This window comes from Phalacrocorax aristotelis, chromosome 5 (assembly GCF_949628215.1).
Source record: "Phalacrocorax aristotelis chromosome 5, bGulAri2.1, whole genome shotgun sequence".
Lineage (NCBI taxonomy): Eukaryota > Metazoa > Chordata > Aves > Suliformes > Phalacrocoracidae > Phalacrocorax > Phalacrocorax aristotelis.
In genome coordinates this window covers 11,557,385-11,572,936 of record NC_134280.1, presented here as the reverse complement: position 1 = coordinate 11,572,936, position 15,552 = coordinate 11,557,385, and the positions used below count along the sequence as shown (strand labels likewise).

The window sequence follows — 15,552 nt, the reverse complement described above, 5'->3', positions numbered from 1 at the left end:
CTAAACAAGTCGCTGCTAAATACATAGCCTGCACAGGAGGTTTTACGGGGGGAATGGGTGGGGAAAGCCCATGTGAAGGCACCATCTAGCAGGGGACAAAGCCAGCCGAGGTATTTCAGGATTCATTTACAAGCTCAAGGAAGACAAGCTTAGCATTGCCTCACAGGGAAAAAGCAAAGAAGTTAAAGGTTAAATCAACTGTGTACGAAATCTCCTGTATAAATCAGGAGCAGTATTACCTATTAAGCAAGTTCAAACCTGTAACATCCCTCTCCTGCTCCAGGGATGGACCTGGGCCGGCCTGGCTCTGATGGCACCATGCAGTGGCACGTTTTAGGGTGTCAGATGAGGCCAGGACCATCCTCCTCCTCAGCAGCATGTGGCAGAGAGCAGCTCACTCCCACGCTCCACGTGGCCGCTCGGATGGCACAGCCTAGAGAAGACTGAAGAGGAGCACAAGAGATCTTCCAGGCAAGGTGGTTTAATGCAGAAAGGAAGGACATCAGCTGGTCCCCAAGTCCTTGAGAGACCCAGAGTGGTGGGTTTGGCTGCAGGAAGGCAGGATTACCCTGAGATTGCTGTGACTAGAGCAGGGTCCCCAAGGATGCAGTGGGGGATCCATCATTGGAAATTTTTAAGAGCAGGTTAGATGCACATGGCATCCCCATTGCAGCCCGGTGGGTGCAAGAGGGCAGAGACCGCAGGCCCTGAGCACTCCTCCCCTCCTCCTTACCCGCCTCCTGGAAGACACTTCAGGGCGGTGGGCTTGGAAATCCCGCCTGGCCTCAGCAGAGAGAGGGCACAGAGATGCCAGTCCTGGCCCCGGGCAAGCAGCAGCTGTACTGACACCCCAAGCATCTACCAGCAGGCGAGACCACTGCTGAGTGTCCTCCAGTGAGGAAACACTGTGGAAACCTACCTACAAACAGGGCAGCGGAGTGGAACCACACAGCAACATTACATCTCAACATTTTTTAATTTTTTTTTTTTTTTTAATAAACTGCTTTAAATACCTACTTCAGAGAGCCTGGACAGAGTGGTGTAGCTTTCCTCTCACTATCCAAATAAGGCCCCTAACAATGTTATCACTTTTCAAAACACATCTGTCCCGCAGCTCCTAGCCCAGACAATTGGCAGGTAACCAGTTAATAAATGTCTTCGCCAGACTGTTGAATAGGCTGGCCCTGGCTCAAGAGTGATGTCAGGGCCATTCAATGCGCTATAATTGGAAAAACCTGGAGAAAGCAATCCCATGTTTTTTAATAAATAAAGAGCGTATTAGCAGCGTCCTGCTTTTATTCACCACGGTGTCTACCTTGTTCGGTAGCAAAGTGGGATTTTTTTCTGCTGCCGCTCACTCAGTGATTTCTGCTTGGAATTTGATGCCAGTTTCCAGATGTGTCTCAGGCCAGGAAGTCAGCAATCAGCCTGGATAAAGCCTCTGGGATTAGCTGCAGATCATCTTCTGACACACACATCCTTCCTGCACCCTCTCTTATGAAACTGGGGCACACCCCTCGTGCCCAAAAATAAAACAGAACAACCCAGGACCAAGCAGAAGTCCCCCACTAGGATGCTTTGATCACTGTCATATTAAATATGTGGGAATATATTTAATTAATTCAATCCATCAAAGCCCCCGAGGCACCGTTTGAGGGATCTTTACAACACCAGACTGTTTATATACATAAATCACTTCAATAATTGCAGGTGCCCTGTCTGCTGGAGCAGCCCCAGGCGAAGCTCCTCTCCCACAGCTCCTCACCAGCGGTACCCATGGGAGAGCATCAGCTCCCCTGGCTCGGCTGCAGGAGGCCCGAGGGGGATGAATCCCCCAAAGGACTCATCCTCAGAGGAAGAAGTATGGATAATAAACGGTTCTTCTGGGCTCTGTGCGAGCAGCTTCGGGAAGCTAAAGCCAAAGTGGGTGGCACAAAGGATGCGCGTTTGCGTGGAAAATAATCCCAAGCAGAAGCACCCCGACAGCAACACGCCTTTCAAGCTTCCTCGTGTTCCTGGGGAATGAACGACCCAGGTTGCCCAGCTGGGAGGAGAGGGGCTCAGCCCAGGCATGTAGTACCATCTGCTGCAGGACGGGAGTCCCAGCCCTGGGGGTTCCCAGGGGTCAGGCCCCCACCCTCCAGTTATTGAATTCCCAACAAAATTATTTTTTTTCCACCCAGGCATTTAAGAGGCTGTTGTCAGGCCCCTTTTGCTCATGTTGCGATTCCTTTCATCGCACCCACAATGCGCAATCAAATTAATACCAGCTCTCCCCCCAGTAACCCCCCGCCTTGATGCACTCCCACAGCCGCTCTGCTTCAACAGGGCACCTGAGAGCCACTGTCAAAACAGGAAAGCAGGCGCCTAATTGAAAGGGAGTATTTGGGAGTCACCCTACACAAAAATTAGCAGAGATATGCTAGGAAAATAAAAGGGTGGGCATTAACAGCGGGCTTATCTTCTTTTTCCATGACTAACGTTCAGGACGTGAAGAGGCCAAAAAGTTTCACATACTGTTCTGAGGAGCTGGACATGGGAGAAGCATCCCCTCCTTTACATTCGCCATTCCCCAAAAAATAACTCAGGCTGATTTTGAGGTACGGACCTCCAGAATTAAAACACAAATGTATGCAAGCTAAGAAAACCCTGCATTGCTACCACGGAGCTGTGCAGCAAGCGCTGGGTCTTGGTTATGGGTCAAGAAGTCAAGCACTGCCTGATTTCAGCTCACCTGCATTAGGTTTGGTAAAAACAGTAAGCTGTGACTAGGGAGAAAGAGAATGAGGATGTTCTCTGTCCCAAGGAAGGAGCACAGGAGTCTCCATTTCTGGAGGTGGGACTAATTTTAAGGTGAGGGGCTGGAGACACACAAGGAGCCTCTCTCCTTGCTACCCAGCCCTGACCAAGATCCCAGCCTGGGACCGTGACCTGTTCCCAGGGGAAGCGCCATCTGGAGCCAAGGGGAGGATTTAGGATTAACTCCAAAAAATCAGCCAGTTCCACCCCACCCTGCAGGCAGCCTGTGGAAAGGAGCAAAAGCCCTTGGGGCCAGGCAGAGGGACGCCGCAGCCTGGCAGGGAGCAGGCAGGCCTGCCTGCAATCTCAGTGGGGTCTGCAGCATCTGGACAAGTGACCCAGAGCACTCCCTGCCTGCTGGAGCCACTCAGCTCCTCCAGCCCCAGCTCTGGGCTGCAGGAGCCCGGCCGGCTCTCGGAGTGGGAACAACCCACAGCAATAAAGAGGGGAAAAAAAAAAGGAGAAAAAGCAGCGGGAAGCCCTGCTGAGAAGCCCCCTTTTGTGTAAACACGCTCCGTCCTCAAACTAAAAATAAAGGCAAACCACAGGAAGGGAGTGAGTGCTTGGACAATATCCGATTTGGTGTGTGCCTGGGTGTGAGCTGAGGGAATGGGGAGAAGAGCAGGGGACTCCACCCAGCGCAACCACACAAAGGCAGTCGTTTAAGACCTTCAAGATGGACAGGCATTCCTGGAGATTATTTAAATCCAAATAACTGCTGCTTGGCAGATGCGCAGTCCTTTGGTATGTGTGCAGCACTTGGAAATGTGAAGTGAGGGAAAAGGCTGCCATGGTAGGAGCAGGAAAGGCAGGATGACTGCACGAGGCCCATTTTACAGGTTCAGAGACAGACTTGATGCTGCAAGCTGAAACCCCTTAAATCTGTCCTAAAACAAGGAAGCAACCCAGGCAAGATGTCAGCTGAAATCTTTCCAGCTCACAGATCTGTCCCCACAAATTACCTCTCCCATGGCTCTCCCGGCATGGTGCCCTTTGCATCTCAGTCACCGCTGCAGCTGAAGAACCAAACCCAAATCAACTGCACACACATGAAGGCTGTGGAGAGCTGATCAATTGACTGCCCACCCCAAGAGGGGGTCTCAAATGTTTCCCCAGGTGCTGGGCTCAGATGCACCACACCCCACCACTGCCATGAGCCAACTCTCAAGGATGCAGCTTCACCAACACCTGCACATCCCACCCGCAGCCTCCCGCGCTGCCTTGCGGGAGGGATGCTTTGCTGACAGGTCCAATTGCACTCAGGAGACAAGCATCCATCCCTGCTGTGCAGAAAGCGTGCAAGACAGAAGGCTTCTTGAGGCCCAGTGCTCACCGTTGGTGCTGACACACCACTCAGAGGCCTTCTGGGGAAATGCAGGACTTGGGAGGAACCAACTGTTCAGCCTGGACTCAAAACCGTTCTCTCATGTGGAAGCCGTCTGTAATAGCAAAGAAACCCACAGCTCTCCCCAATAAGCCTGATGGCTGCAGGTCCCACCATATGGGCAGCACTGCTCTGGGGTACTGGTGTTTGGGGCTTGGATCCAGCCACCATCAGCCAACCTTCTTCCATGCCCGGGAACCCTTCCTCTCTTTAGCCAGCCATGGCTAAACTGCAGCATCTGCAATGCTCAACTGCCTCATTCCTTTCGTTTCTCTAATTTCTGTTAGAAGAAAATGGCATAGTGCTCAGCAGTGGAGGAAATCAAAGACAACTACGTTGACCTCAACTTGGGCATGTTTCCTGCTGACGTTTGTATTCCTCTAATTCTCTCCTCCTGGTCCCATGTTCGCTTTCCTACCATCAGCTCTCACCCCAGCATTTGTTTTCTCTCTACTATTAGAAAGGTCTCTAGGTCCACATTAAAGGTCTCCTCTGAAACGCAGGCCCCCCCCCCCCCCCCCCCCCGTTTCCTTTAGAAAACAACTTCCTATGAAATGCAGCTGTTTGGGGCAGGTCTGCAAAACACACCAGACCAAGCACAACTGTCCTCACTTCATTCTTGTTTGTAAGCATCTGCTGAGAGTTTCACCACCTTTCATTTGGGGCATTTCTTACATGCTAAATACAAAATGCAAACACCTTTCCACAAGGCTCTCTCTGAGAGAGGAGCAGCTGCTGGTGCAGCAGCTTCTGCCCCCACCACACCATCCTTGTACACCGTACCAGCAGCACAAAATAACACAGCACTGTGAAAACGAAGCCGTGCTATCGGCACTATGAACACCTAACGTGACTCATCTCCTGCCACCCTACTTGGAAGCTGAATCGTAGCTAAATCAAAACTGAAGATCTTTCCTTTAAACCGACTTTAGCAACTCGCTTGCAACCCCCTAAGGTGCTGCTGGACACAGAGGAAGCCAAGAAAAAGGTGACACCTTCTGTTTACTCAGTTAATTACACTTTGTTATTGCTGGAGTGGCTGCTGCAGCAGTGATGGACCCTTTCCACCACACACAACTTCCTGAGTCTTGAGATGTGTTTCCCTGCAAACACCTCTCAGGGATGAGGATGAAGGGAGGGGAAGGGGGGCTGGGGTGGAAGCAGGGCTGCAGGTGGGAGCCTGGAACCTCCGCCTTGCCCAAGTTGGAGCTGCCACTGCAGGCTGAAGACAGGCTGGGGAAGGTTAACAGGGGAGACTTGCACCACAGCTCCTTGATACCCCTGCAGTCACCTGCCCCAGCCCACCCAGTTCCCTCCTCAGCTCCCCAACACGGCCCTGGGCAGCAAATCCAGCGGTGTGCAGCCCGGGGCCAGTGCTGGTGGCACAGCTCACCACAGCCAGGGTCTAAGTGATCTAGGGGTCTCTGGGGACAAGACCTCCTTAATGCATAGTCACAGTCCCCTGTTTTCATGGGCACAATGCTTAACATGGAGCTAGACAGCAGAAGGCTACAAAGAGCAACTGCAAACACCGCCGCCGCCGCTCTCTGTAGTAAAAAACCTCCAAGTGCAATAAAAGCATAACAATCACACACATTGGGAGCTCGATTCCTGAGGTTAAACACCTAAATTAATAAGGCATCTTCAGTCATGCTCTGGAAATACTTACTCCTTACAAAATTATGGGTTGCCTCTAAAAGATCGGTAGCAAAGGACAGGGGACACGTCTGGAAGAGCTGAACTCCACCTCTGCCCAGATGTGTAACTTCACAGACACCTAAGCAGAAAACCCTGGGGAATTAATACCTCCTGACCCCGGAGTGATAAATCCCCAGTTTTACCTGGATCAAGGTGTGTAAAGGACCCGATGACAAAGTCCAGCGTTGAGACGGCCAGTAGGAAGAGCAGCAGGAGCTGGAGCCTGATGATCCACTTTACCCCGGCCAGGTTGATCCCCAGCAGGCCCAGCAGGACAGCCAGGGAGATCCCACGCACTGCCCAGATGTTGCTGAGGCTCAGGATATCTGCGATGGCCTCCGCAAAGCCAGTGATGTACATGGCACCTGCTACACACTGAAGGACAGAGCTCTGTGAGTGCCCTGTGGGAGAAAAGGGATCCCCATCGACAGCCCCCATGCTGAGCTGCAGGAGGCTCTGTTCAGACAGACAGACATTTGCTGTCACAAAACTTCAAACGTTACTCTGGCCTACAGGTACTGACTTTCATTGCTGTAAGCCAGCACGCTGCCCAGGCAGCATACTTACTGCCCGGGCAAACAGAGAAGGCTGGGCGCTAGGGCCAGCAGCCCGGCAAGTTTCCACTGGCTTTAGAATTTACCCTCCATTAATGCTCCAGGAGAAACCACACTGGCTTCTCTGAGGGAGAAAAGGATGAGTCAACCTCTAAGTTTCTTCCCTTCTTCTGTTTCTCTGAAGGAAAAGGTCCCAGTTCAACACCTGCCTGAAGAACGGTGGTTTGCTTTCCCCTTCACGGCCCCCCAGGGGTTATTTTTAACTCAGTGTTTAGTTTGGATGTAAAGTCTGATGTTTCACCAGCTCCCCATCTTGTTGCTGGAACAGAGCCTGCACTTTTGAGGAGAGTGTGTTGTGCAAGCCATACCCCCTCAGCTCCTGGGAAAGCTACTTGTTTGTCTTGCTGCAGGGCAGGGCACGTGCTCTGCCCTTGGGTGGCTGAGAGTCTGCAGCACGGGACATCTGCAGCACAGGTTCAGGGCTCAAGCCCCACTGTGGGGCAGCAACCCTAAATACCAGGACATTTCCTTCCAGAGGTTCTCACTGGCTGGTATTTCAGCAACAACCCTTTACAGTGCATGGCACCCCCAGTAAAACAGGTCAGGGCACACAGCTGCGTGCTGGCACAGGTGGTGTGACCTTAGGTCCTGCGACCCCACTACTCCCGTCCACAGATGAGGGATGTGCAGCATAGCTCCCACATGACTGGAAGGGAGAAAACCCCCACCCCAGACAGCAAGAGTCAGAGCAGACCCCTCCTTCACTGCAGATCCCTGTAGCCCGGCCCAGCAGTGCTGCACGGAGGGTGTTCAGGACGACCTGACCCATACCCAGGAGCTGTGGATTCATGTGCAGTTTTTAAGCAAGCAAGGTGCATGGGATTCACCTGTTCAGACTCAGACACCTATGGCTTGGAGATCCTTGAGAAGGATTCACTTCCATCATAGCCAGACACCTAGCACAGATCTGGTGAACTACACCCTGAAGGTCTCTCTTTCTCCTCATTGGTAGCCCCACCATCAACGTCTCCACCAAAGAATTCTCAGACTCTGCAAGCTAGTCCCCAAATAAGTGAATGTATTCTTGTCTACTAGTGTTTGGCATGGCCTACACCACCACTGAGTGGACCATGCACATCCTACACAGGTGCTCTCTCCAGAAAACAGGTCCCTCCTGAGCTAGCAGGGGACAACACCCCGCACCGGCACAGCTCCGCTTGGGGCACCCACAAAAACTGCACTTGAGACCTGAAGCCAAAAAACCCCCAAACAGAACCTAACTCCAATAAATGCATTAAAACCAGGTACAGTTCTTGCCTCTCACATGAGGAAAAAACCTGCAGATGGAAAGCAGTATCACCTAACCCCAACTCCCTCTACCTGACCAACATCAGTTTTTTAAGTTAAATTTTCTTAACTAAGTTTTCTTTCCTTTCATGCCAAGGACGGCAATGTGCAAGGACACTCTGAAGGGAGCAGAGCGGAGCAAGCCACTGACAGTCTAAGCACCCTCCCTGAAGCCTTTTTTCTCATGAACCATGAGCATCACCAGCAGAAAGGAGGAACTGGGTGCCCACAAACAACCCGCTGCTCTAGACACAGCAACGGCCAGGGCCCCAGTGGCACTGTGACATGGGCTGGTTTCTCGTGAACTACCTGTCCTGAAATCTGAACTGAGCTCTAGGCTGAAATTTGCAGAAATTAGTCCTTTACAGGCCTTTGTAAACCACACACTTTGCTGGGTGATTTCAACACCCAGACAAGCGCTGCCACTACCTTTGCTTTGGGGATTTTGGGGAAGGATCCTGGAAAACCACTCCTTACAGAGACAGGTCTTACGGCAAACCACTCCAGGAAAGGAGACTGCAGAGAAAAGCACCAAACCCCAGCCTCATGGTTAGAGCTGCAGTGACCAAACATGCGTCGGTCTCTGTAGGACCTAGTAGACCCATGATACATCATATAGGGCAATCTGATTAAGCCTCTCCTCTGGAGCGTCCCAGGAAGACAGCAAAGCCCAAGCAGCTCTCAGCTCACACTGGCAGATGCAGCAGAAGCCCACCTCTGTAGCAGCCCCAGGGCACCGAGCCACCTCTCACCTCCCAAGGCAACACCAGCACGTGGCCAGTTATTCCCCACTTGCCCCAGCCAGACCAGGTAATGCGCAATGCCCATATTTCTGGCCAGACTCGCCTTGTGAAGGAGGTTACAGCACTCCATGAGCATCTTGTAGCAGAGGAGCAGCCTGCAGCTGGTACAAAGCACATTGGGCAGAAAGCACAGCCGAAGGGAAAGGAAAGGCATCAGCTTCAGGGAGCAGGCAAAGCATTCCTAAGCAAGCTGCCAGCTCCCACCCCACAACCCCCCGCACACATGGGATGCCTATGCAGGGGCCAGGGCTGCCGCAGCCCGACTTTTACGACCCTCAGGACAGGCCGCAACCTAATTGCTTTCCCAGACGGGGCCTGCTCGGAGAGTGAGAGTGGAAAATATGACAGGAAGGATTCTCATGTGTGGCCCGTTTCCATATCTTGGCTTATAACTCTGCTCAGTGTGTATTCTATGCACACTTGCTTTTAATCTGGAGTGAAAGGAGAAGAGGGGATTATTTTTGGTTTGGGGGTTTTTAAGGGTTTTCAGAGATTGCTGCAAGCCATCAATTAAAAACAAACCTCAATAAAAATGCTTCTCTACTCACCACATTTTATGCTGTTCATAACATCTTCGGGGGGGGAGGGGGTTAAGTTACTGCAGGTTTAAGAGATTACTTTCCATTCTTTATGTTTACTACTTGTGTATTTCGGTGCTTCACCACCACGACGGCTCCTTGGGCCTTTCAGAAACCTAGAACTGTGACTTTTGGATCTCAAGAAGTCAATGTGGCTGTGGCCCTTTCCACTGCCCAGCACTCCTCCCATACCAGCTCCACTTCTGCTGATTCCCGCAGAGAAGCAGCCAAGGCTTGCCCAGGCCCTAAGGGCACAGGAAGCATGCCAAGGCCAACCGGCCAGCCCACAGCCGCTTGCAGTACTTTAGGTGGCCACCCTGGCCTCTCCCACTCCAGTTTAAAGTCAAGTCTATCACCTACAAGGGCATGTCCTGGCAATGGGGTAATTTGAGATGGGAGGGCATGTCCTGCATGGTTCGCTTGTTCAGACACCCAGTTCCTCCACTGTTGCGACCTACGCCAGGCAGCATATTGCCATGCACAAGCTTGCTCTTGGGTAGCAGAGCGGGGCTGAATGCTCCCCACGGTGCTCTCCCATGCTGTCCAGCATACTGAAGCATTACTCGGATTTTACTTGGAGCATTACCTCCTGTGGCAGGAAAGCACAAGATTAACATCTGCATTGCAAAGTTTTAAAATTTTCTTTAAATAACCTTTTTTTTTTAATTACCTGGCCAAAAATATAAAGGAGGCCAATGGTCCCCCCTACTCGACCTCCAAGGACAGTAGAAACCATGGAGTAGACTCCTCCATTTCCGATGCTACACTTCTCACACACCCCAATTCCAGATAATACCGTCACCAGGGCAACCAGGATGACAAAGGACACCAGAAACATGCCCATTATAATGCCAGTGTTTCCCTGCAATGAAAAAAAAAAAAAAAAAAAAAGATCAACTCACACCAACTCTATTGAGACAGAAAAAAGACCCATCTGCTTCTAGTCACTACTGATCAATGAATCTGGAGTCATTTAAGATTAAAAGAAAAACACACACACCCCCCTACTTATCTAACTAACGTAACTGATCGCCACATTTACAGTTCCTATTAGCGCCCCTTGAAGGCGACCTGCCTCGTTCTGGGGCTGGACAGAGCTTTGCAGGATCAGGTTCTGCTCCGTCACCAGGCTCCTGCATGAATCACTGATTTTGTCGTCTGGTTTAAAAAGAACGAGGTCAAACAATGATTCATCCACCATGGGCAGGGGATCACAACCTACTTGCATGTTTTAGAATGACACACTTAAAAACAAACAAACAAACAAAAATTTCATAACAAAAAATAGTTTCAAAACTGAACCTCTGGGATTTCCACAGCTGATTTATTAACAGCATCAAGCTCACATTTTAATTTTTCAGAACATTTACCTTTAAAAGCTTTGATCCTCCCAAACAATGAGATACCAAAGAACGAAACCCCAAAGGCAATACAGCATGGAAGATAAATAACACTCCCATAAAGCAGCACATGCTGGGCCTTATCTGCAGCAGTTATGCCAAGTGGCAGGTGGCTCTCGCTCTTCCTGTACTCACGGGAGTTTTGTGCAGAGGATTCAGCCCCACTGAAAAAAAAAACCAAACCCTTCCTGCTCAGGGCCGAGGGAGGGCCCTGGGAGCAGCTGCTGCACCAGCCGTGGTCTCACTGTGGGGTGAAGAGCAAAACCCCCTGAAAAAAAGCAGCTGCAGGTCCCCATTGGCAGCTTTAAGGGCCAACATCACCTCTATTTTTGGGGGTTCAGTTTAGGTCAGATTTTCAGAAAGAGAAGGTGCTTAGTGCCTCCAAAAGCATTCAAGCACCTCTTCTGAGCTCAGGACCTTCTAGCTCTCTTGCACATGGCTGTAATTTATTTTCCAGGGTCAAAAGTTTTCCCTCGTGCTCCAGCCCACCTTCCTCTGCTGACAAATCGCTCAGCACACAGTGATTCCAACTGTACGATGAGAAATCTCCTCCAGTGCCCAGTGCTTCGGTAACGTCTGGCTTCCCTTCCCCTGCCTTTACTCGTATTACAGGCCATGTGCACATCACTCCTTTCCAACCTTGATCCTTCTCCTCCTGCTCCCGCAATGCTCGTTTCTGAGGTCATGCTAGCCTTGATGGGGTTTGCTTATCTCAGCAAACTAAAAGAAGCACTAAAAAGCTGAGAAGCACTAAAAGGCTGCTTCTCAGCTTTTGGGTTGGTTGAAATCCCAGGTTTTTTTTCTTTTCTCTTTTTTGTGAAACAACAGAAACCTATCCAGGATGTTGCTATCATCATAAAATCCTATTTTGGTTCGGCATCCTGCTGCCTTTGATAGGGGCTTTATCTGGTCAGTAGGGAACAAAGCCAAGGTCTGCTATAAATGCAGCTTCTGGCTGGGTCAGCACCACAGCCCACTACAATCCGATACACCTTTTTGAAAAGGACAATTGCTTTTTTCCTTCAACAGCTTACCATCAGGTAAAAAGAGTCAATAAATACGACACGCTTCAGTTGAAAAAAGAAAAACAAAAAGCATGCATACGCAAACACACACATAGCCTTGAGCTTCTCCAGAATCTGCTGGTGGCACTAGGCTATGGCAGCGGGTAGTTAATAGACAATTCAATGGTTCCCACAGAGAAAGGGTTAACACGAAGACCAGGGAGGAAGGCTGGACTCCAGGGCAACAATAGCAAGCAGAGAAAGTGGGAAGAAAAAGCCCCCATTAAACACTGATGCTTATTTATGCATGCCTGCTGGAAGGGGTTAGCACAGCCTTACAATAGATGTTGAACATTTCGGCAAGATTAGGGTCCCCTGGAATTCCAAAGCTTTACCGGCCCTTGCTCTGGAAATCTACAGCAAAAGCCTGACTCCGCGAACAGCTCGACATATGACCGTCCTTTGCCAGGGGAGCTCTCTGCCAAGCCCAACCTCTCCTCCCTTCCCTTTTATGCTAATTTCCAGCTGTTTCAGTTTTTCTTTTATTTACAGGCTTTATTTTTATTTGTGTTTGCTCCAGCAATAACTTGCTTTTAGAGGAGACATGGAGGAAATAAGATCAGGAGGAAAAGGGAGCTAGGAAAATCACCCCGACTTCTCCACCACAACAATGGCTGCTCCCCTCAAAGCCTCCAGTGAAGCAATTTTCCATACAGAGTGCATCTTCCTGCTCCTTTTGGAAGATGTCCATCGTGCCTGTGACATGAACTCATGTCTGTGACACGAACTCTGCCCAAAGCTCAAATCCCACTTGTCCCTGGGGGAGCTTTCCTTCTTCTGAGGGGAAATTTTAAGGGACAATACAACCTTTTGCATCAGGAGGGGTGCAGAGACACTCTTCCAGGCTCTGACCCTCAGTGAGGTACTATTTTGGATCCACAAGTGGAAGTCCCTTTGACAGTGATGATAATTTCAGCTGACTGAGGAGTCTCCATTCAAGACATTGGGGCCTCCACCACCGACATGTTTGGAAGACACCTGCTTCAGCGGTGTTGGGAAGATGGACAAGTAGCTGTAACTACAGCAATACGCTTTACCTGAAAAGCGGTTATTTCATCTTAACAGTACAACACAAGGGTGTCCCTGTTCATTGTCAAGGTTGGTTGTTGTGCTTTTCTTTTTCTTTCCCAAAGCTAAAATAGGAAACCACTTATAAAGACCACTTGAGATTTACATCTTAGTGGAACTTTTTGAAATGCTACAAAATACCAGATACTCACCACGAGCCATCCCGTCCTCAGGAAAAGAACCACTCCAAAAATGTTGATCATGCAGGAGGTGAAGACACCATCCCATGTTCCAAAAAGCACTGGCTCCCACACAAACAGCTGGATCTTCCACCAGGGCTTGGTCTGTGTTTGAGACACCTAGAGGAAAGCAACGTCTTTGGTTTTACCTCTTGTGCTTTACAGGCAGGTGGCAGAAGTGGTGCAACAGCCAGCCACGGAACAGTGGGATGGCCACCAACAGCTGCTAAGACACCGCTTTGCTGTAAGCTGTCTCTAAGATGAAGGGGCAGCAGAGCTGTCGGGATCCCTGGGACCTGGAAGAGAGGGTTCCCTGTAATACCCTACTTACCTTCTTGTAGGCTCCTTTACAGAGGCTGCCACTATATGTGCTGCTTCTGTGCCTTCTGTCCCTGCCAAGCATTCCACCAAGACAGTAAGGGCCCTCAGTGCACTGAAGGAGTCTCTTCAATGAGATGACAAGCAAGGCTGGACCAACTGGGACTGCCAGAGTAGGTTAAGATGGTCTTCCTATCACACGCACTCAGCTCTGATCAGGGCACTACATTTCTAGAGGAGACAGGGGACTCTGGTACTTGGGGCACCAATGGATTTCAGAGCTGCTGAAACTCCAGGGAAACTACAGTTTTCCTATTGCAACTGCTTCCTCCTGTCCTCTGGAAACCAAGTCCTCTCTTTTCCTTTCTATATAACACACCTCAGGTTTATGCAGCAAAAAGAAGGGTGGTTTTGTTAGTTCAGTCCTGTTTACCTGTCACAGGGGTGACCAGGAGGAGGTGCAGAGACCACAGAGCTGGAAACTTGGCCTGTGAAGGGAAATGGCTCTCTGACATACCTGCTGTGCTTCCTCGTGAAACAGCTCTTGGACACTTCCCTCACTTCTGGAACCATTCAGGCTGAACATCGTACCCTTCCCGTTGCCTCCGCCTGCCCCACGCGCGGCTCTAACACTACAACAGGCGAGGCTGATCTGAGCAGGTCAGCTATTCTTCTCGGTCAAATTCCTGCAGTGCTGGATCCTCTGTTGTAGAAGATTCATTGTTTTCTTGCACTTTACTGTGAAAGCAGGAAAGACAGAAGACACAATTGTTGCTTTCTTAGTCTGCGGAAGCACAAGGCTGTTACCCAGACAGAGCCGCCAGCAGCTTGTAGCAGATGCTGAATCACAGAGTGACAGCACAGCAAGCAGAGAGCAATACTCCCCCAGCAGCCTCCCAGGGCCTGCCCACGGCACAGGCTCTATCATCAGCCCTACATTTAAGGGCCCTCGGTGGCCTTTTCTGAATCTATCCACACCCCTGGCGCCCCCAGCATCCTGCAGCACTAGCTCCACAGCTTCCCTGTGTGCTGTCTGGGAAAAGTATTTCCTTTCATTGGTTTTAAGTCTGGAGCCTGGTAATTTCATTGCATGGCCCCGTGCTCCGGTGACATGGGACACATGAACTACTTACTTCCCACCACCACTAATCACTTCACAGCCTTGATCACATTCCCTTCAGCTGTACCTTTTGCAAACTAGAGTTCTGCAGGTGTAACCCCTCCCCTGACAAGCGACCTCGTTACCCTGCTCTCCCCCTCTTCCAGTACAATGAAAAGGTGGAACTGGAGCAGCTGGAGGTGTCCACCACCACAGACCCACACTCTGCATTCCTGAAGTGCTCAGCCACATCCCTTGCACCGATGTGCAGGAGCCTTTCTTCACCACTGTACCCAGCCTTGGAGGTACAGTTGTCTTGCCTGCAGTGGCCGAACTTCAAATTTGTACCTGCCACAGGCAGGCCCTGGCAATGGGTCAGGCTTAATTCAACACCATGTATGTACCAAGAAAAGAGCATCAGGCTCTATTTCAAGGATTATCTTAACATCTTTAGAGAAGAGGAAAGCTAGCAAAAGCATTTGTCTGCCTCAAAATTGCTCGTTCCTCTTCTCCTTGGGCTGATTTTCATATGAAGATCTCCCTCCAACTGTGAACAACCTCTCTCCAGCTAGCTGCAAGCCTTAACTTCACCCAAATGGTCTTGCAATGGGCATCAAGCAGTTGCCCACAGTCTCCCACGCCAGTTGCCAACACAGCCTTTCTGGCTGTTTCTCAGCACAGCTACACCTTGCCTAGGTAACACAGAGGGCTGCAGCCAGAGGGAAGCAAGGCGTGCTCCGCAGCCGTGGAGAGGACAGTTTGTCTGGACCATTGGCTCTTCTGGGGCCGATACGGTTTCCTGGCCCGTTGAGCTCACATGCTCACAAGAACCAACCATGATCTCACAAGGCTTGTTCCAATGGCTGGACACCCTACCTGAGACCACAGACCCAGTTTACCAGGGCATAGTGTAGGAATCTCTGACTCCTCAAGCTTGCAAGCTACAGAGACAAGACAACCAACAGAAACGGGTTTTTCCTATTTCACAGGGACAGAGACATACAGAAACTACTTTGGGTCAGGATGACCCACTCAGGATAACCTACTCAGGATGCCTCCATCACAGTCTGAATCCCAGCTCCCAGATCAGCACTTTCACCACCCTGTCTTTATTAGTCTGCTTTTAAATACCCTACAATAAATAGCCAATGCTGCTGCTGCTCCAACACGGTGTTTCAGCTGCAGAAGGTCTCCTGCAGCTGGGGTACAATGGCCAGCACGGGAGGTTTTTCTTTGCCGTGTCCACGTGGCCGGTTAAGCA

At 50.5% G+C, this 15,552-nt stretch overlaps 1 protein-coding gene across 7 annotated transcripts in view; it reads right to left on the bottom strand.

The window, feature by feature from the left end:
* Positions 1–15,552, bottom strand: part of SLC12A8 (solute carrier family 12 member 8) — a 58,771-nt gene that overhangs the window by 36,134 nt on the left and 7,085 nt on the right. For 5 of the 7 annotated variants that reach the window (XM_075093003.1, XM_075093002.1, XM_075092998.1 and 2 more), the window contains exons 2-5: positions 13,710–13,930; positions 12,848–12,994; positions 9,834–10,025; positions 6,025–6,256 (exon numbers count right to left, since the gene is read on the bottom strand). In XM_075093003.1, coding sequence (XP_074949104.1) covers positions 6,025–6,256; positions 9,834–10,025; positions 12,848–12,994; positions 13,710–13,778 — 640 coding nt within the window. In that variant the 5' untranslated portion in view covers positions 13,779–13,930. The other 2 variants (XM_075092997.1, XM_075093004.1) reach the window with 2 other exon arrangements.